This window comes from Thunnus thynnus, chromosome 8 (genome assembly GCF_963924715.1).
Source record: "Thunnus thynnus chromosome 8, fThuThy2.1, whole genome shotgun sequence".
Lineage (NCBI taxonomy): Eukaryota > Metazoa > Chordata > Actinopteri > Scombriformes > Scombridae > Thunnus > Thunnus thynnus.
The window spans coordinates 22,954,008-22,975,351 of NC_089524.1; the positions used below are offsets into that span (position 1 = coordinate 22,954,008).

Below are 21,344 nucleotides of genomic sequence, written 5' to 3' on the forward strand. Positions count from 1 at the left end.
ATTGGTTCTCACTACAAACAAATGTCATTTTGTCAGCCTAATACCTAGAGCTGAATCTAGCCATTTACCTATGCTCACTGAACTGTATACCACAAATCAATTTTTAGCTCATCTTCCTTTGGCGACGTTAACTCACTGCTTACAGCAACGTGAAGTTAGTCAGTACCTCCCGATCAACTCCTCGACAATGACCATCTCTTATCTAATCTGCACCGCTAATCTGACTACATTGTTGGAAATGCTACAGTTGCATCTTAAGACCATACAGATAACTATTGAGTCCCGAGCTTTACCCCCCGACACTCCTCCTCCCCCCCCCACCCCCACACACCCTCCAATAAAACACACTGAATCAGCTAGGACATTTGGAGGTCATGTTTTGTCCCCCTCCATTTTACCCCATTCTTGGGGCTCAGCTTAAAGGGGGCTGAGAGTACCACAGTTCTGACATGAAATGCCAAAAGAGAGAAAGCATCCGCTGTTTATTCTTCTCTTGAGCAGCTCCCTGTTTTTCTTTTTTTTTTTCTCCTTTCTCACGGTAAATGTCTCATCCGAGTTTATATTCACATAGAATGCAAAAAAAAAAAAAAAAAGTCCTTCATTGGCCTCGGTCCTTGCATCCCACTTGTTTTTCCTTTTAAAAAGTCCTTCCTTTTTTGTTTTTGATTTATCAACAAGGTGCCTTACTTATGCACAACAGAGCACAATAGTAACAAGAAATAGAAACTTTGTGTCTATGGTACTAATTAAATACCCGCATCAATATAGAGAGGAAGAGAGAAAGAGAGGGGGGCAATGGGGTTAGAGGGACAGAGGAGGTAGAGAACCAAAGATAGAATGAGAGATTTTCTTCTGCTTCAGAATGTGTCCAGTTATGTGTTGGAGACTTGTTTTTGTATTTGTAACACATACTGTATATGTGGTATCTTTGTCATTTGAGGTTTGGTTATTGTATGCCTTAAAATCTGATTCTTTTTTTTATTTTTTTACTAAAAAAGTATATTTTAATTCAGTTAAAAGCTGATTGTTGGTTGCTATGGCACACACTTGCCCGTCATCAGTGGGGCGCACTGTATCTGTGTGTGAACCTATACCATATTCTCTGATTAGCATTAAGGCAGTAAGCATTGGCACTAATTATTGTAGCATTTTGACAGCTGAGTGTGGTGGTTAGCTTTGGGTCAGCTACTGATAACCCTTGTGTGGGAATAACCAGGAGATTTGGTTTGAATCACATCTGCTGGGAGATGAGATGAGTGAATGGAAAAATGGCGGCTCTACGTTATGAAACTGTTGATTTGACAAAATATGAAGCCTCCCAAAATAAGGGAAAAGAAACCTCCACTGCACCTCAGATGTGTCTGTCTCTGTATGCCTTTCTGTTACATTTGACTCTGTTGTACTTCTCTGTCCCCTCTGTGTAATTTCTCTGTTTTGTGGATTCTTTAAGATTTTAAGTTGGCTAAACAAATCCCTGTCTTTGCTAAATCCCTGCGTTTTCAGCGTTCGGTTTAACCATCCCCCTCCTCGGGCTTCACCAGTGCTGGTTGGATGAGGAACAACAATAGGATAATGGTTAGCTATTGATCTGCCTTCAAAGAGCTGTGAGGGCCTGAATGTGTTGTGCCATGACTTCTCCTCAGCATCTAGTGGCTCTTCCCTCCCTCTCCTCCCGCTCTGAACCCCCTTGCTCTGCTGGATGCAGGTCTCTGCTGTCGACAGCAGGGGGCACTGTTGCTCTGCCAGCACAGACAGAACCTGGGAGGGAGAGGTGTGCTGCTGCTGCTGCTGCTGCTGCTGTTATGAGGCCTTTGTGTCCCCATCTCCACTGGGTTCCATGTGCTCCTCTTACATTCTGCTTTTCTTATGCAGCTGTAATGTAGTTGGCTGGTTGCCCGTGCGTGTTGTTGTCGCTTGGTTCTCAGTTATTGATCAGAGGAAAAGCTCCCAGCAGAACAAAGAGCATGTCCAGACATCTCACCCACCTCTCCTGTTGGTCAGAGAAACACAGACTTGAGGCTCAGACTAAGAGTAACAATGACATGTCTCCCTACAGGCCTCCAACATCTGTGCAAAAAATATAGACCTGGGCCTGGAAGACCTGAGAATCTACTGCTGAGCGTCTTGAGTTTCACCTTCAGGAGGGGTCAAGGCCCTGCTCTCTCTGTCTGCATCGATTCATTTTTCAATTCATTAGTTTTCCGTATGATCAGGCTGAGCTGCTCTCTGAAATGGCCGGCCATCAGGGAATACCTTTGGCCGAGGAATGAAGGAGACTACAGGAGGAGGGGGGAGGTAGAGGCGGAGAATTGGAAAGCCTTGTTGTTTTTTTCATAGGCTGCGTTGTTTTCTTTATGACGGCCTTGTGTGTGCAGAATGGGGCTCGGATAATAAGGCTATGTGCTGTTCTGTCAGATTTATTGCCGTTCTTTTTCCCCTTGTTGCTTCCGTGTGCCGGCGTAGAGGGGATGTGAAAGAGAGTAAAGAGGCAGACACAAAGAGGTGAGTTGGGAGAAAAAGCAGAGTCAGTGGCTACTTGGGTGGTGAAGGAGGCCAGCGTTATGTCTGATACCGTCCAACAAAAACGTCAAATCTTTGGTGTCTCTTTACTTTGTCTGGAACAAAGATGCCATAAAAATGATTTTCTTTCAAAAAAGACAGAATCAATGATTGTCCTTATGTTGAGTAATGCAGAGTGGACCTGACTTCACTATTCACCTTTAGATTATGCTTGTTTCAGGTGAGAGCTTGAAATATTTTGACTGACAAAAAAGATGATTGCATGGCACAAAGGATTTTCGGGCAGAGGACACATTCAGACGGTCCAGGCCAGGGTTGTTGTAGACAGGTTTCACCACCAATTACCCATGCCTGTTGTTCCAACCTGGGTCCCCAGCCCTCTGAAGGCCCTCTCCTCCTCTCAGGCCTTAGAGAAGGTGGTGGCGGATGTGCCCGGTTGCCCGGGGCTGGTACCATGGTCATCATGCCAGCGGTCCACACAGCGGCGGCGCGCGTTCATGAAGAAGTTGCTGACGGTGCTGAGCTCCAGGCCGAGCTGCTGGGAGATGGTGATCTGCATTTCCTTTGATGGACGCTTGTTCTCCTTGAAGATGGCGATGAGTGTGCGGCGCTGCAGGTCAGTGAAGACCAGACGCTGTTTCTTGGGTGCCGTGTTGCGGTCCTTGTGTTGTTCCTGTTCTTTGCGCTTGCAGGCTTGGTGTGGATGGCAGCGGTTGGAGGGATAGGGATGAGAGTGGGAGGCAAAGAGGGGAAAGAGAACACAAAGCAAGGTAAATATACAAAAGTGATTATTTTTATTACTAAATAACAAGACAGGAGGTGGAGGGAAGTAAAGTAACTAAATGTATCATTAGCCAATACTTAAACACATAAAAACTAGTTTATACACCAGGAGAGATTCTACAGCTCCATCTCTATTGCCATATTAAAGTTGATTTAAAGCTAATCCATGCCTCCTGCCCAGTGGGAATATTCCTTCCATCCTGCAGAGTGCAGACAGGGAGCCAGCCTGCGGTGAGAGAAAGATGGGGTGAGCGAGGAGGGGGGGTGTGGGACTGGCTGTTGCCTGCTAGCTGGAGACACTGCTGTTTGATTCAATATTAATGCAGTTTGAGTCGCAATGGGGGACTGAGTGACTGTTGCACAAAAGTAAGCATTGTGTGTTTGTGTGTGTGTGTGTGTAAATGATAGAGGCGGGGCAGACGCGGGGAAAGAAAAAGTTGGAGAGAAAGCGGGAAGGAAAAAAAAACAGAAAAAAGGTGGAGGAGTAAGACAAAGTGTGTGCATTTGTGTGTGTATAAGAACCAAAGAGAGGAGCTGAGAGGAGAAGGGAGGGGTGGCGAGTGAAGGAGAAAGAGAAATATTGACCGACTTTGCTGTAGGAATTGGGGGGTTCTCTGTAGGGACTGAGGTCAGAATCCCCCCCAGCAGGTCTACAGTCTGCTACTTCAAACAGAGCCCACTGGAGCCCACTCTATTGAGCTCTGAGAGGGTATTTATAACCCACTCCCCCCCCACCACCACCAAACACTCGAGAGGTGCTTGCACCGGCTGCTATGAGCCCCTTCCCATACACAGAGCAATTTTCAAAAGAAAACACACCGAGTGTACTCTTTTACGTTTGGGAGGGGGGGGCAGAGAGGGTGGTGGTGGGGTTGTAGGTAGCGAACATAGAAATTAATAGTTAATAGAGTGTTGTATTGTGGGTAAGTGTGCTGTAACTCAAAGTATTTGTAGGAGACGGGTGGAGAGAAGCAGACGGGTGTGAGAGTAAAAGGCAGAAACGGCGCCCAGAGATGGTGTGGGAGTTGCGTGGAAGTTGTGTGGAAGGTTAAGGCACCACCTCTGCAGCCACACGCTCCCCTGCTGGCTGAGGATCGAATCCTGCCAGAACGGACTGTGTGTCCCTCTCAGCCTCCCTACTGTCTCAATAAAACGAGAGCAAATTGGAGAGAGAAAGAGAGAGAAAGATGCCATCCCTGTGGGGTCTCCACCTGCTGCCATTTGGTATTGTCTGATACTTTCATACCCGCCTTCAATAATGTCTCACTCTCATGCTGTGTGTGTGTGTGTGTGTGTGTGTGTGTGTGTGTGTGTGTGTGTGTGTGTGTGTGTGTGTGTGTGTGTGTGTGTGTGTCTTGATGCATTTAAGGACAGATTTTTTTATGTTCCTGCATGAGCTTGTGTTCTACTTGTGTGTGTGTGTGTGTGTGTGTGTGTGTGTGTGTGTGTTTGTATGTGTGTGTGTGTGTGTGTTCGGGGGGAGGTTGTGATTATGCTGAAGTGGCTGGAGCCAAGCAGTGGCGCTGTGTGTCTAATTACAGTGGAACAGAGCCCATTGATCAGCCATTGCAGTCCAATCTGTTTACTACAGATGTCTAACCTGCACACAAGCCCATCCATCATATTCATATTTCACATCAACACTGCAGCTATATATTTATTTATATCACGCAAATGCACACATGCTAATATGCCACATACAAATTTGTCCGAATGCATGCTTGTATGTACAGTATGTATATCATTATCATCGCCGTATATAATAATTTGATTTATTGATGGTAGTAAGGGTAGTCATGGTGATGGGAGGGAGGAGGAGGAAGATGATGGTGATGTCATTTTATGGTTTTGGATTTTAGCAGAAATGATTCACAGCGTCCCGGTGAGTTAAGTCGCAGCAGGTCAGATTTTTCAGGACAAGAAGAACAGATTATGAAAGCCGGTGAGACGTCACAATAACATCCTGCATCTGTTCTCGTCCTTTTTATTGAATTAAATTCCTCCAAATATAATGACAGCAAAACCCCGAACACTCGTGTCTTCTGGTGACACCAACCTACAACCACATACAAAACCAGATAATTGCAGGGACAAAACACTGGCAGAACGGCTCATTATGGTGGATTTATTGGCAAATTGATTTATTTATTGTCATTCATCAATATGACAACATCTTTAAAAAAAAACCATTGTAGTCCACGACCAAGAAATGTTTATAATTAGTTTTTTTAAAATGCACTCAGTTTGCTCATTTCATGCTTCTTATTCAAGCATACATCAGTTGTAACTGATAGACATTAAACCTTTAAGTTGTTTTTATACAACATGAATATATGCATTATCCTCGGATATATCGTGTGAATTATTTAAGCAGATTCTGACTAAATGAATACAGTTGTTGATGCTTTAGTGTCACCTGTTCTGTGATTAATGAATCCTTTGGGGGTCAAATTATTCCCTTGAGAGGTGAAAAGCTACACCAGCACCAAACCTGTTCTTAGTTTTAAGACATGAGGCATCACAATACATACTAACATACAATAAAGAAACCATACTAAGATATCAAGCTAGTATCTATATGAAAAGAGGAAAATGTATGCATCTGAGACAAAAAAACAGCTGAGGAAATAAGACCATACTCAAGCTACAAGTACAGTCAAAAGATGTTAGGAAATGTGCAGCCTTGATGGAGGAAGCAGCTTCTAAACCATGTCTCAAGAATTTTTCATCTACAAAACAATACCAAAATTTCACTGTTAAAGGCCGAAGAACAGAGAGCTTATGTGAGGATTCATGATTTTAGAAATGTCCAGGCTTATTCCACATTTGCACTGGGTCAGCTCCACTGACTCCACTCTCCTCAGCAAAGGCCTGCCATCCCCTCTGGCTTGTACATGTGTGGAGAAGGATTCGTTTCCCAGCAGGACAGTGAGCCTAAACATGCAGCGAAGCTCTATACCAGGCCTGTTTGATGTCCAAGGAGGACCAGAAAGGAGTGCTGACATGCACAGCTTTCCCTCCACAATTGCCAGACCTCGACATCACCGAGCATCTTTCTGAACATAGGAAAAAGGCGATTGATGCCGTCTCTAAGACATTGCTGGAATAATGTAAAAAATCTAATTTTACAAACATGTGAGGCATCAATGCCAAGAAGAGAGAGGTGAAATATTTTACATATTACTTTTTGACACATTTTGACTTACATTATGTACCTGATGTGTGATATCTGAATCGTATTTTAAAAATGTGAATTATTTCATGGGAACTGATTATATAATATTTTTGTATTAGACCCTGCATTCTTTAAGATCAATTTTTCTGTTTTTCTTGGCAGAGCAATACTATCAATAATATTATCATATAGATTTATAACTATCTCAATATTTAAGTCCAGACTAATTTTCCATTTATTTTATGTAGCTTCGAGTTGACCTGAAGACCTCACCTACCTCTGGTTTTTCCTGACGTGTGGCTGCACACAGGTACAATCACACACACACACACACACACACACACACACACACTGTCCCTTCACATGAAATGTATTTTTTAAAATTCTGTGTAAACAATAAACTTTTTTCTTTTTCTCTGGAAAACAAAATGCATCGAATTAGCTTTATAAACACATTTGGACTTATTTTGCCTTTTGTGTCTAATTTCTTATAAGTAAAAAATACTTTTCCTTTTCATAAATAGTCTTTAAAAAGCGTAAAATCAACATGGATTTATCTAGCTACTAAAAGATGATTCCTCGAAAAATCTACAGATGGGTTTATTTTTCATGTAGGTACAAATCTTAGCTTAGGAAACACACTGCATGTCACTATTATTAATTACAGTTTTTAGGACGTTGTTCTCTTTAAACTCCTAAAAATGTGACTGAAAAAACAGCATAAATGTATTTTGAGCGATAAGTGTTGATGTGTCTCAGCCTCTCTCTCTACATCTTTCCAGTCACGTCCTTCCTCACCATCGACAATGTGCTTTGTGCCGTTTCGGTCGGCAGGTGTCGCTCTCGCCGTGGCCCGGCTGCACGGGGCGCCATAGTGCGCTGCCTTTGCTACAGGCGCTGGATTTAGTAATCAATATCGATCGATCGGTGAGGAAGGGGGCCCTGATTACTGAACCAAGCTCGGCGTAGAAAAGAGAAAAAAAAATCGATCATTGCAGCTTTTAGAGCTACAGTAGGCAACGAGCAGAGAGACGGACATAAACTCATGCACAAAGAGCGACCGGACAGGAGCAGAGATGTTTGGTGCTGAGTGTTTCCTGAGGTGTACACCCCGCTGCTGCACGGCCAGACAGAAATGTAATTTCTATAACTCGCAATGTGGAGCTGCTGAACAGGAGCTGACCTACTTTAAATGGATCCCTCAGGCTCCTCACAAACACAGAGAGACTGATTAACAAAGCCATGTTTACCTCATGTTCACTGTTCAACCAATCTTATACATTATTATTCAGTAGCCTGTATTATTAGTGTAATATTATTGTTTTTTTTTGTTGTTTCCATGAATACAAAGTAGAAGATCAGTTAATCCTCGTGAATGTCAGTTCAAGGGCTTTTATGGTCAAGCAACCTATCTGATAAACTATCAATTTCTTTAAGGAGTGATTCTTCAACTTATCCTTTATGCCCTTTATGCCCCCCTCCCCAACCTAACGTCCCCCCACCCCAACTGATGACATTAATATTCTTTGCTTCACGACAAACCAAGCGAGGTTAAGAGAAAGGCCCTGGGTGTTCAATATCGATCGATAGATTCGTGAATAATTCGTGTGTGAAATTCAGTTCGTCCAATTAATTATGCCTCGGAGGGGGAGTGGGCCTAGAGAGAGGAGATTCATGAAGGGAAGGAGACGCAGAGAACACGGCAGGAAGGAAGCACGATGATCCAAATCAGAGAGAGAGAGGGAAATAACTAAATTACGGCGTCAAACATGACGCTGAGACTCACCTGTCCCACCTGTGTTTACTGTGCGTACTAGCAGCTGTCTTCAGTTATCTGTCCCTGAAGATGTGAGTCCACCATGAGCATTAATCACTTATTGATCATCGCTGCCCTTCCTGCTCATAATGAGAAAGTCAAACCGCCTAATATTGTGCCTTTAGTGTTTTATGAAACCATGATTACGCATCAGAAAAGACTCCCGCTCTTCCAAACTCTCCTCACGGTTTGCAAATTCAATCCTGAAGCCCCCTTTTCTGTTCCTGATCCCTGTAAAACAGACAGGGTCAACGTCTGCTGATTTAATTAATTTACCAATAAACATGTTTACCGGTTACGGTTCGGTGCCTTTATACACACACCACACACACACACACACACACACACACACACACACACACACACACACACACACACACACTGCAGCCCGTTTATTGTTGGGAGGCAGCCCCTGTCCTCACTGCAGGGCCAGTTTGCTTGTAGTTGCACTCTTCTCCGTGTATTGTAAGAAGCATGATTGGGCAATTTGATGTTTAGCCTTCAATCCATTTATTAAGTAACGTCGCTGCTGTTTCGCATGGGCTGTTGCCCAAGATTGATGGCAGCGCGCATGTCTGTGCTGTGGCATTTATTCCATTCAAGGCTGTAGGGCAGTGCCAAGCTCTCTCACTCTCGCCAGACCAGAACACTTCCAGCTCAATACTCCTTAATGTAATGAGTGAGAATTGGTGTTAATATACTTATAAAGCGACACAATTTGCTTGTTTGCTTTCTCCCGCGACTCAGCTGCGAGGCATTTCTCCACCACTTCAATAAAACTCAACCTGAACTCAGTTACACCTTCGCCCACATCCCACCTTATAGTCAGATTCAGCTGCAACATTTGCTGTATCATCTATCAGGTTGGTTTTTTTTTTCATTTAGACATAATATTAATATACTGTATCAGCCAATTTTATGTTTTCTGTGTCAGTTTGGTTTCCTGTGCGCACCTGAGAAATATATTTTTATTCACTAGTCTGTTTTCTAAACCTCAATGTGTTATTAGCAGCACAGTGGTAAACCCTCAGAAATTATATAGTGCCAAAAAAACTCAATAATCAGTAACGACTGCTGCTGCGATGATCACGCTCCTTATGAGGTTTTAGATAATTAAACGCACTCAGCCATTTAAGCGCATGATTGAAAGAAGCGTACGACTGGATTTGAACCCGCATTATTATTAATATTTTATTTTTTTTCTGCTAGTTTAATAGCAGCCTTGTCTGCATGTGCCAGTTATTTGTATGAATGGGTCCGTGGTTGGAGTGATACTCTTAACTGCGATTATCATTGATTCCGTTCATAATTGCTTTGACCAGTTATGCGTGATAGCGGTAATGATTTCGAAGAGACACTCAGGCCTGCACGCTTTCATTTCCCACCCGGTGAAGCCACAGACAACAGGTGTGTGTGTGTGCCCGCTGTGACGTTTTTCTGTAATTCATTCAGCTTCTTTACTTTGAGATATTTGGACAGAAAATGATGAATCCGGATTGTAATGGACAAATTAGGCGAGTGTGACTGAAATCTTATTGGCTTATCAATATTAAAAATAAATATTTGCTCACAAAACATGATAAAATATTAATTAATATACTATTTAAATCTTTTTTTTTTTAAAAAATCGTCTCATGCACAGTGGATATAATTAATTAACATTTAAACACATAGCATGTTAAAGCTGCCTCTGTGGGACTCAGTAGACCTACATGCAGGGCTGTGTGTCTCGGGTCCATGCGGATCTGAAAACCCAAATTTCCTTTAACCGCCTTTTCATTTGCTGTAAAGAGTTTACACACTTTTTAAAGCTGCGTAAATCTATCAGAAGCTCTTTCATGGTCTAAACTAAATTACTTTTTTACACATATGATCACCAAAGTCTCGCGGGACCAGTCGGATATTCAGAGGTCAAAGTTGAACCCTTCTATATTCTATATTTACATTCTATTTTTATTTAATGAGGAGGTGTACACGTTGAGGAAAAAGTTGCACCACAATTCAGAAATGTGTTCATTTCCTTTAAATGTCAGCTGTCACTTCTCTGCTCATTTCTGATTTGTCGCAGGAGAAGCAGCAGACATGATGACACTGTTTTCTCTCCACAGAGGAACACAGACAGATTTTCAATATGCGACGAGAGGCAACAGAAATATTATAACTCAATCCTTTAACTCAGTGACCTAAATGCATTCATGTGATCTATTTTCCCCCAATGCAAAATAAACAAAAACCGAAAAACACACATATTAGATTGCAGTAAATAAAAATGTTATGTCTTTCTGTAGCAAATTTCAAGAATTTGTCAATTTTATGGTTGATTTTTTTTTTATTTTGGTTTATTCAGATTTATTTTCTCGAAGCTTGATTTATTACATTTTGTAAAGCAAATAGGTTAAAAAAAATGCTGATGCTAAAATGATTAGCCTATTTATTTATTTATTTATTACAAGACAGTCCCAAATCATCTTAATAATTAATTATATGAGCATAATCACCAGTAGCAACAGCAACAACAACAACAATAATAATAATAACATAATAATAATCATAATAATCATAATAATAATAAACTGAATTGTATTTGTTTATGGGTGCAAAACACATGACTACAATTTGTTATCCTGTAATAAATGTTTTGCTTTACACACACACACACACACTTTGCAATAAATTAAAGACTGAAGAAACAATAAGTCAGTTTGTTTGTTTTTTTCACATCGGCTCAGTAAAGCAACAAATTAAACAAATGAATAATTTCAGAATAAGCCCGCAGCCTGTTCGTTATATTTAATAACATGTAATACAAAGGCTATATGGGCTGACATCGATTCATTCATCAATTGATTTCACAGTCGTTTTGTTCCTTTGTTGATCTGTGTGGGGTTGCCCAACCGGAGTTTCGGGTTGCAACTGTGGGTACGATAAGCGTGTGTGTGTGTGTGTGTGTGTGTGTGTGTGTGTGTGTGTGTGTGTGTGTGTGTGTGTGTGTGTGTGTGTGTTTGCGGTTTTGTTGTGATCGACCCTGCAGAAAGACTTACAGAGCTTCCTTACAAACCATCTGTAGACTCTCCTTTGAAAAAAGGCCCGACGAGGTCCAGACAGGATTTGTGAGGAGGAGAATTTAAATATTCCTGTTTTAACTTACTGATTTATTTCTAGAGGTCTCATGCAGAGATAAACGACTCTGCAAAACGAGGCTAATGTACAGACTTCACTGCAAAAATGTCAATTTTAACAGATGTATCTCAAAAAAAAAATCTTTTAACGAGCGAAGTAATTTGACAGAGATCATTTCATTTTATATCTGGAAGATATATTTTTAATTTTCATTTGTAATACCTTCTTTTCTTATTATTTTTCCTCCAAAATATTACCACTTCTTCTATGAAAATTAAAGAGGATCCACGTGCGAAATAAGTGGAATAAACTGTCTCTACATGCATGAATCTTTCTCTCGATTTAAGGATAAGATTTCAACCTCTGCGTGATTAAACGGCTCCTTGCTTTTATAGAAACAGTCTTCAATTGGATTCTCTTCTCTTTAATTGCGTGGACAGTGTCCTTGCCTTGTGTTCTTAGCCTGCGTATTAAACAAGCCATTATCGGGCCTTTAATAACCGATGGCCTGTCAGTGCGTCAGATAAGCAGCCAGTGTGCTCACACACACTCACCGCTGCTACTGCTTCTGCACACAGATTTCCACCCAGCGGAGGCTTTCCTCACCCACCCCAAAAAAGTAATCCGTTACTTATCTCCTCACTGTGTGGGAACAGGAACATCTGCTTCATTTTAATGTGCGAAGGTCAAACAGTCACAGTTATCTGAGTGTTGACATCCAGCGTGAATAAAATAATGAATCAGTGGGAAGTAGGTGAGGTAGGGGTTTAAGGCAAAATTCACCGCTTCAGTCTATGTTTTGGTGTTTTTTGTAACTGTCAAATAATCACTAAAAAAGGGTCATTATAATGCATTACAGGAGGAGGACTCGTGTATATGAGTGCAGACCTAGTTTTTTGGGGGCATCCCGGCGTTACATAACAGCGGGGCTGAGCTCCGTAGACACAATGAGCCTGCTGATGTGCTCTGGTCAACATGTTTAATTGCACAACAGCCTGCTCTTTGGAACCGTCACCTGCTTTGAATCTTATGTAAACCAATGCAGATTGTGGCAGGTCAAAAGCCACACACGCACGCACACGCGCGCGCACACACACGCACACATACACACACATACAGTAGGCTATGATTTGTTTTCTTCACACACACACACACACACACACTGTTCATCCTACATTTTAAAATCCTTCTGTGAAGCCATTTGACTCCACAGCACAAGGACGCACAATAAGATTTAATTATGATTATCTTAAGTTTTGGGGCCCTTTGTACTTTTCAGGGGGGGTTGTGGGTAGGAGGGGGGTGGGTGGGCATGCATTAACCCTTTGATGCTAGCCGCGTGCATTCAGTCGACTCTGCCAGCAATTTGATTTAAAGGTCATTCTCTCCTATCGATCCGGTTTGGCGAGGGGGCGACGGAGTAGCGTAGAAATTGATCATCTAAAATAGAAGAGACGGTATTCGAGACTGTACTGAGTCCAGACCTCTACTGCATGTATAATTGCAAAGCAGCCCTCCCTCCCCCCACCCCCCACCCCGTGTGAATTGGACCGAGGTGTGTGTATGTGTGTGTTTGGTGTGTTTGTGCAGAGAGGAATGGGTGAAAATGTGGTAGACAGCGCAGGCTCCTGCTTCAGCCGCCGCTGTGTAGACAAATCTGACTTCTATTAAAATTACATTATTCTTGAATAATAAGGTCGACGCGGTCGGAGCTGTGTGTGCAGGACGGAACAGTGTGGGTGGGATGTATAATGAGCGAGAAAGAGGTTAAACGATTGTGAACTTTAAGTTGTCTCACGCTGCTAATCCTTCTGTATGGCAGAATTAAAAGAGGACCACTAAAAACCTCTCCGTTTTTTAAAAAGTCAGCATCTCTTTAGGCAGCGAGGTGCGCAACAAGGCAGCGTGAGAGCACGCGTTTATTAGTCATTCTGTTGTGTGTTATGAAGGGTGAGCTGTTAATGGGAGAAATGGGGTTGCACGCTGGAGATGGAGGGGGTTGCATGGCTGCATGGCGCAGCTCCAGAGATGGAAAAGGAGAGGTCGGGGAATGGAAATCGATACAGATTCAGGGCTCGCCAGATCGGCCTTAACAATGTGGCGCAGACGCACTCTACATCCCGATCACATACACACAGGAGAGAAGAAACGGGGAGGCGACACGTACGCAGGCTGTAGCTGCTGCTATGATATTATCCCATCTTATGCAGCCATGCAGCGTTAAATAAGAATAAGAAAAAAAAAAAAGAAAATAGAAATGGAGAGCTGTGGCTTCTCAAACAGCCAAGATAAACAAAATCAATCATTTTTAGGGCGCATGTGATGTTTCTCTCAAAAGTCCTCATTCCCCTATATCCTCCATGATGCATCCAATAATGAATATTCATATCAGGCTACAAAATGAAGATTTATGCTAATTTAAAGTTGGATTAATTGCACACACAGCCAGTCTCTTCGTGGCGGGTTACAGATAATGATGCAAGGAGTGAGATGTCATTTCATCTGGTATGTGCTGCACTGAACCCGGGATTTAAGCAAAATAGCCTCGAGGTATAACCTCGAGAAAATGACTGTTGCTCTCCCACCAGAGGATTTCAAAGGCGATGGTTGTACATGCGTGTCTCAGTACTTAGCTACAGCACACGCTGCTGTGCTTAACGAGGAACGAGGCTCTGAAACCGCAGCTGCACTGTTTACTCCCCTATCTTCCCCTCACACATCAATTATTAAAGTACCAATCGATCATTTCGCAAGGTAACATCAAGCCATCTCTTCATGAGAAAAAAAAATCCTGTTTTAAATTATCCCGCATCAATCACATCTTAATGCCCTATCCAATTAAACCCATTATCCTGCCTTACATGACCAAAAAAAGAACACCACTCCTGACTATTTTTGTTGCTCTTGGATATTTTTGTTGAACATCCTAAAATACATCCCAGTTTGTGTTCCTCAGCTTCCCCCTTTAAAAAAAAAAAAAGAAAAAGCTTGGGATGTGATTTAAATGGAAACCCCGGTTTGCTTCGTGTTGGACTGGAAAGTAGGAGAGTGTGATTGACGCGATTGTAGATTGTAATATTGATCGATGGTTGGAAGCTGTTGGATGAAATAATGGTGTTTAGGGCCTACAAGAATGCTATTAACTATGTACTGGTAAAAGTCCAGTTCACCACCTTGAACTGTCCTCAAAACAGAGAGAAGACCCCGCAGTTCAGTGTGGATGGACGGATAGTTCAGCACTCTGGACAGCGCCTGAAACAAGAACACTGACCTGCAGGAGAAAAGTATGTGCTGCACATTCTGAATGCTTTGTAATGGGCCATAAAAGGCTATAACCAGCCTGTAACCTTCTTAATATAACGCACAAACACTAAGATGAATCTGTATTTGTACAAAAGCAATAATTTACACCTTCTTTCCTCTGGAATATTCACATTTTTATCAGTTTGTTGCAACCAAAGAGAAAAAAGTGGCTTTAACTCAAAAATTTTAACAGTCTAAAAAGTGGTTACAATTAAGAGCACAGCCTGTAAGAAAGGCCCAATAAAAATATATTTACCAAGGAAAATGAAGATGGGCCTGGCAGTGGTGCGGGCGCAGAGGGGAAAGGGGACGGGGGATGTGGGGGATGGGGGATGATATTGCTCCAGGATTAGGCCTGTGTAAACTGCGTGTAGTCCATTGAAACATGAAAGGAGGCCTCCCACCCTCATTCCCAACAATGTTTTTCCTCTGTGTCCTGTGGGTCTTGACCTGCACACCCTGGCACGTGCCCCGGCCATTCAAATGGAAATGAACCAACTGCGCTTTTTTTTTGTGCGTGTGGAAAGGGGACCTCGGCATGCCATGGCACCTCATCACTGTCACAGGAAAGAATTAGGATGTAGGATGGGCGCCTGTGTCACAGTAACTGAATATTTTCAGTGTTTTCCAGCATATTTCTGGAAAAACCCGGATGATTGTATGACTCAAACCCCAAAAGCCACATTGAGAGTTCACTATACACACAAGAAATGGAGCATGATCACAGCAGAGAGAGAGAGAAAAGGTGAGGTGTGCAACAGCGTTTTTTTTTTTTTTTTTTAACAGCTGTCCTCTTTCTCCCCTTTTCCGGCTCCCGCCTCCCCCCTCATGCTCCGGGGGAGAGACCAATGGGAGAGAGTGCTGAGGCGGGATAATTGATAGATGCACTGGCTATCCTTATCGATCAGGGCTGTATTGACCCGACCAAATACATTGAGATGGAGTGTGGAATTCAACACAGATGCAAAGACGAATTGTTTTCATCGTTAATGCGATCTTTAAATGCTTTCCAAACCTCACTTCGCCCGCGTCTTTCTTACTCGTGTAGCTTTACAATGAAGCTGCCTATTTATTTCTACAAAAAGTCGACTGATACATGTACTTTAAGGTGCCTGGAAAATGTATGTCTGTGTTGTGGGTTTGCATATGAGGAGCACAATAGGTAGGAGAGCCTGTGGGTCTTTGCCCTCGTTGCATTAGGAGATGTTAAGCGTGAAGGACACATTCCCCCCTAAACTGGCCTATCTCTGCTATGTTTTTCGTTTCAGGAGTGGATTGTCCTGTGTGTGTGTGTGTGTGTGTGTGTGTGTGTGTGTGTGCAGACAGTGGCATTTTCACATTAGCTAAGCAGGGCAGCTGCATTGATTTGTGTGACTGTGATGAATTTGGAATAGTAATTTGAATTTATTGATTGATGTGGCCGAGCGAGTATGGCCCAGCCTCACTTTCAGCATCACAACCCCCCCAGCCCAACCACCCCCCACCCCCAACTCCCACTCCCAACCCACATGCGCACTGAGGATAATGGTGATTTTAAATGCAATAAGTAAAATGTTGCTCCGCGCATTTACATACAAGTCATTTGTCATTTAGCCCAACTGGATTTTTACCCCCAAGAACTATTGTGACACCAGGATGCTCACAAAGCACAATGTGCGCTTTAAATCTGCCTTTTCAGGAAAGAAAAATATTTATTTAAAAAAAATAGGAGAGTTGATAACATCTATCGCCACAGAATGAAATTAAGATCAGATTTAATTCAATTCCACATCTCTATAGAGAATAAATATCCACATACGCACACACCTTGCCTGCTCGGAGCTGTCCTGGGCCTGACCACGTTAAAATATGCAGGAGGTGTGCATTGCACAGGACTGTGCCACTCCAACATGTCAATTGAATCGGGGGGGTTTTATCCTGATGCGGGGTGTGGAAGATATAAAACCCCACAGCCCAATTAGCTTTAACAGCAGTGGCACTTAAAGAGACAATTGTGGAGTGTTTAAATCTTTATTTACCAGAACCCCACTAAATGCGCAAAGGAACAATTTACATGCCATTAAGTGCTTTTCAATAGGGCATTGACCGGAACTAAAATATGCCACTATATCTGCTTAATTGAACTGTTCGCTGAAATACGACACAGAAGAGCTGATTGACGTTTGGGAGCGCACGTCTAAACAGTGCCTTTACACAAACATCAATGAGAAGGGACCATTCACTCACATCTCTGTTTTAACCTCACTGCGACGTTCCTCTTTTTCCATTTACGTCCTGTTAATCAGGTTGTAAGTGTTAAAGGGTTTAAAGGGGGCGGGTATGTTGGATCAAATCACAATCTGTGCGTAATAAAAATCAAAACCATAGATGAAAGAGATGAACCATGCAGAAAGACAAAATGGAGAGAAGGGAGGTTTGTGTCAAACAATTTGTCTCCTCCTGAACAGAAAGGATGTCCAGTCCTTTCTGTCTTCACATCCCAATGAGCCCATAATCTCACAAGCCACAATAAACACCATTTCTCAGTCTCAGAAAGAAGAAACAGGCCCTAAACCAAGTTTGGAGAGACCCAGAGTGCAGGAGACAACACAGACCAGAGAAAGACGCATCTGCTTGTGTCTCTGTCTTTCAGATCCAAATCGATAATTTATCAGTGCGATCCTCTGAAAGGGGACGCCTGGACCTGAAATATTGATCCATAAGAGGTCATGCTCCCCCGACTCTTTGGCCAGGCCTCAGACGATCCTTGTTTGCAACGACGCGCTTATTTGACAGCGGAAGTGCCAAAGTACTGCATAAAGTTTGTTTGATTCATGAGTCCAAAGTAAAAAAGCTGAGCGTTTGAGTTGAAGTCATTTCAAAGTGTAGATTTGGTTTTACTTTAAAGTAATAGCTGTGAGATGTAATCAGCTTTGCTCACATCCTGCTTTGATTTCCTTTGTTTGGTCTGTTTCTCTTGTGTGTGTGTGTGTGTGTGTGTGTGTGTGTGTGTGTGTGTGTGTGTGTGTGTGTGTGTGTGTGTGAGAAAGAGAGAGAGAGAGTGAAAAATAGGGAGACAGAAGGAGAGGGATGTGTGTATCCGTGCTTTATGTCCGTGCGTAAAACTGCTATATGTCTGCGTAAAAACACACACACCTGTCAGGCCCAGTTTGCACCAGGTCTACTTTTAAGAGGTGCCTCCTGTCTTTTGTTTATAACACTTCCAGTGTTGCACAGCGTCTGTTTATACTATCATGGATTGTAGCATCAATCAAAATATAGATTTCCCTCAACATTTAACACCCCAACTGTCATGATGAAGTTTTACTCGATACAATCGACTAATAACTTCTAGTAATGTCGGTTTGAGCAGCTATTGACAGTCTCGCCACATTGACTTCTAATTGATCCCTCCACATCACTCAGGTTGGGAGCTGTCTCCTCACTCACCTGCAAGCCTGAGCGCCGACATCCGCTGGAACTCGGGCTCCTGGAGCCACTTCCACATCCTCCTGAACGTCTCCCGGCCAGACTTGAGTTTACTCCACGGTTTAGGATTCCTCAGCAGGTCAGACAGAGTTCCCTGGGACCGGCACAAGATCCTCTGAGCAAAGATGGCCTGGGGGATGCTGTAGCGCTTGAGCTCTGCTGTTATTCGCTGTGCCACCTCCTTGGTGTTTATCTCCTCCACCTGCCCTGACCCAGCTCCCTGCCCGCCTCCCACCACCGTCTGCCTGTCCCGGTCTGATAGCATGGACCCGTTTGCCTGAGAGTGCGGATGGCTGTGATGGTGTATGCCGTTCAAGGATGTCATGAGCCCGGCCCCGTGGCCCCCTAGACCCCGGGCCAGGTGCTCCTCGCCCCGGGACAGCATGGCTGCGTGGGACTCGAAGCCCCCCGAGGAGAGCATCTTGTCGTTGGAGAGGTGAGCTCCAGGACCGTAGGCGCTGAGAGTCTGCTGGGAGCTGTGCAAAGACCCCAGACCGTTGGACAGAGGGGACAGAGGCTGCCCCATGCCGGACATGTCTTTGGGGTAGTGGCCATAGAGGTTACTCATTGATGCGAGGCTTCGGTCGTCCCTCATCAGGGTGAAGCTGCCGCTGACGTTCCCGGCCGCAAGTCGCTGGTGCGCCGGATGATGGTGAGCATGCGGGTGTGGATGGTGAAATTTCTCCGAAACGGTGGATATGGGGGGCAGGTGCTGCAGCGGCGTCAGCGTGGTGTAGGTGCTGCTCAGGCTCATCCCGGAGTCGCACGACATGGTCATTGCCGGATGCAAGGGGCCAGACAAAGCGTGGTCTGTGCGGTAGTCCCCTGCTCCCTCCAGTATCGAGGCCATGCTGGACACCATGGCTGACCGTCCGTGCGACACCAAGTTCCGATGCGACGCCGACGACTGGCGCGCGTGTGGGGAGTTCATTAAGTCGCTCGTTTGATGGGAGTGAGATACACCGTGCAGATTTCCAATGTTTTCCATTGTAAGCTCCATCGTTGCAAAAGGATCTTTATTTCCACCCCTCTCGCCACTCTCTCGCTCTCTCCCTCGCTTCTCTCCCCCTCTCTCTCCCTCTCTCACTGTCGCTCTGTCTCACACTCCTTTCCAATAAATTTTGAACGATTTCAAAGCCAAGCCATTGATTGTAGTTGCCTCTCTGCAGTCAATCCAGCATGGTTTTAAAAGATCGGGTCCCGGCCGCCACACAACTGTGCCGCAAACCTCTGCTCAGTGTGTGAAGGTGTCTGCGCCTGCCTGGATTTCTTCCGCTGTAGAGCACCTTCTACTATACCCAAAGCGCTGCTCTGCTCTCTGTGTGTATATTGACGTGCCCGCGCTCATGTCAAGATGAGACCGAGCCTGTGCGCACGTGCGCGCCCCCGTTGCGTATCCTCGCACTCGCGTATACTCTTGTCTGGGGCCAATCTGACGTCACTGGCCCCCCATGTCATGGGTTGCGCTTTATGTTGCAAACTGTGAACCTCAAATTCCTGAAAAAGATTGCATTAGACACTTATGAAGATAAAACAACAGGCGGCCTATCATGAGCGCCGCTGCAATCCTGAGCAGTGTGTGCAACGTTTACACTGAGGCGGATAAGCAGGACCCGCTCCTTGTTTTCTCTGATAAAAACCGTTTGACACGGCGCCAACACATGTGATGCCTCTCTTGAAGGTTAAATATTAATGTGTCACATCAGGCCACGAGTGTGCTGAGAAAACCACAACTTATCTTGCAGATGAAGCTTACAACATCCGGCATTTTTTTTGATAGGTTTTCAGTCTTTTTTCATAAATTGAAATATGCATCATTTATTGATGCTGATAGACTCATTGCAGTTGTAGTTCCATAAGAATACGTGTAATCGCACAATCAGTTTATTTAAGTTTCTCTTTTTGAAATCTGGAAAATAAACTGTAAGCTTTCATTCACAACTTTTCCTTACAAATGATATTTTTGTTTTCCTTCAGCAAAATGTTACTGAATAAATCTGTCCAGTGTAATTTCATCATAGCCTCCAGGCTTTGACCCCCTTTCGCATCTTTGCTCCTCCGGATTCAGGCCATGAAAATCAAACTCTCTCCCATACGACTCTCACATAATGTTTCACGCCTTACAAACTTGTGTATGAAACTTACTGCTGCTCGCTGACGTCAATCCAGGTCAGCAATCCATCAGTGTCAAAGTGTGTATGGATCAGGAGATGCATCGATAGGCTGGTGCCTATTGCAGGAGCCCCGCAATATGGATGCGATATAGCAACACATTGAAGAATTGGATTCTGTAAAGGGCGTTTTGGGTGTAAACCGAGCAGAGCAGCCTATAAAGTTGTCAAAATAGTTTTCCCTCTATAAACACCATATATTTTTATTCATGTCAGGCATTTTTCCAGCTCCCAACAATATCATGAACACCTGTACAATCTGGTGCAATAATCCAATATTCAGTTGTTTGAGTGAAGTGGCTGCAGTAAGAGACTGAAAATGTGTGCTGATATTGAATTTAATTTGTGTAACATTGCGAGGTGTAACATGTCACAAACATATAGTGTTGCAGGGCTGTAATGTTGTATTATTGTATGTAATTGTTGTGTCAAGCCTGATGGGTGAGATGTGCCGAGACATCTCTGTGATATGTTTTAGACATGTTTGGACACATCGTGGGGTGTGTGTGTGTGTGTGTGTGTGTGTGTGTGTGTGTGTGTGTGTGTGTGTGTGTGTGTGTGTTAAGCCCTCTTCAGGCCTTTATGTGAACACTGTTATACCAAGTGGAAAGTCTTGGCATTTACACCGATGTTATGTAAAATGAGGCCAAAAAAAAATTTTGTCCAACAATCTAAGTGCATCACTAATCATTTGCAAATTGCGTAAAATAATTCCTCTGACCAGTGTTTACCAACAGTGAGGCCAAGTCCATCCATAACTTCGCTGATGAATTGTGATATCAGTGGCCTTGGCACGCAGCTCCTCTCCCCAAATAATGACCCTAAAAACTGTGTCTTTGCTGATTGCCAACGGGGGATGGTGGCTTTTGGCTTGTGCCATCAGGAGAACAGCAGTGTCCGCTTGGGTTAATGTCCCTGTATTGATCCCAGCAACCACTGCTATCGAAAATGAATTACCGAAGCCCGCACAGCAGCGAATCCGTCATCT

At 43.6% G+C, this 21,344-nt stretch overlaps 1 protein-coding gene across 1 annotated transcript; it reads right to left on the reverse strand.

The window, feature by feature from the left end:
- Positions 1 to 358: 358 nt before the first annotated feature.
- On the reverse strand, positions 359 to 20,744 carry onecut3a (one cut homeobox 3a). Its single transcript, XM_067597256.1, has 2 exons — positions 18,147 to 20,744; positions 359 to 3,213 (listed from the first exon to the last, which is right to left on the reverse strand). The coding sequence occupies exons 1-2, from the start codon at positions 19,183 to 19,185 to the stop codon at positions 2,921 to 2,923; spliced, it is 1,332 nt and encodes a 443-aa protein (XP_067453357.1). The 5' UTR covers positions 19,186 to 20,744; the 3' UTR covers positions 359 to 2,920.
- Positions 20,745 to 21,344: the final 600 nt, after the last annotated feature.

Bases quoted from the DNA above. Each gene is read 5' to 3' on its own strand.
- onecut3a (XM_067597256.1), bottom strand. From the start codon at position 19,185: ATGGAGCTTACAATGGAAAACATTGGAAATCTGCACGGTGTATCTCAC. The intron at 3,214-18,146 runs GTGAGTGAGGAG...ATCCACACCAAG, and splicing joins GTCGGCGCTCAGGCTTGCAG to CCTGCAAGCGCAAAGAACAG.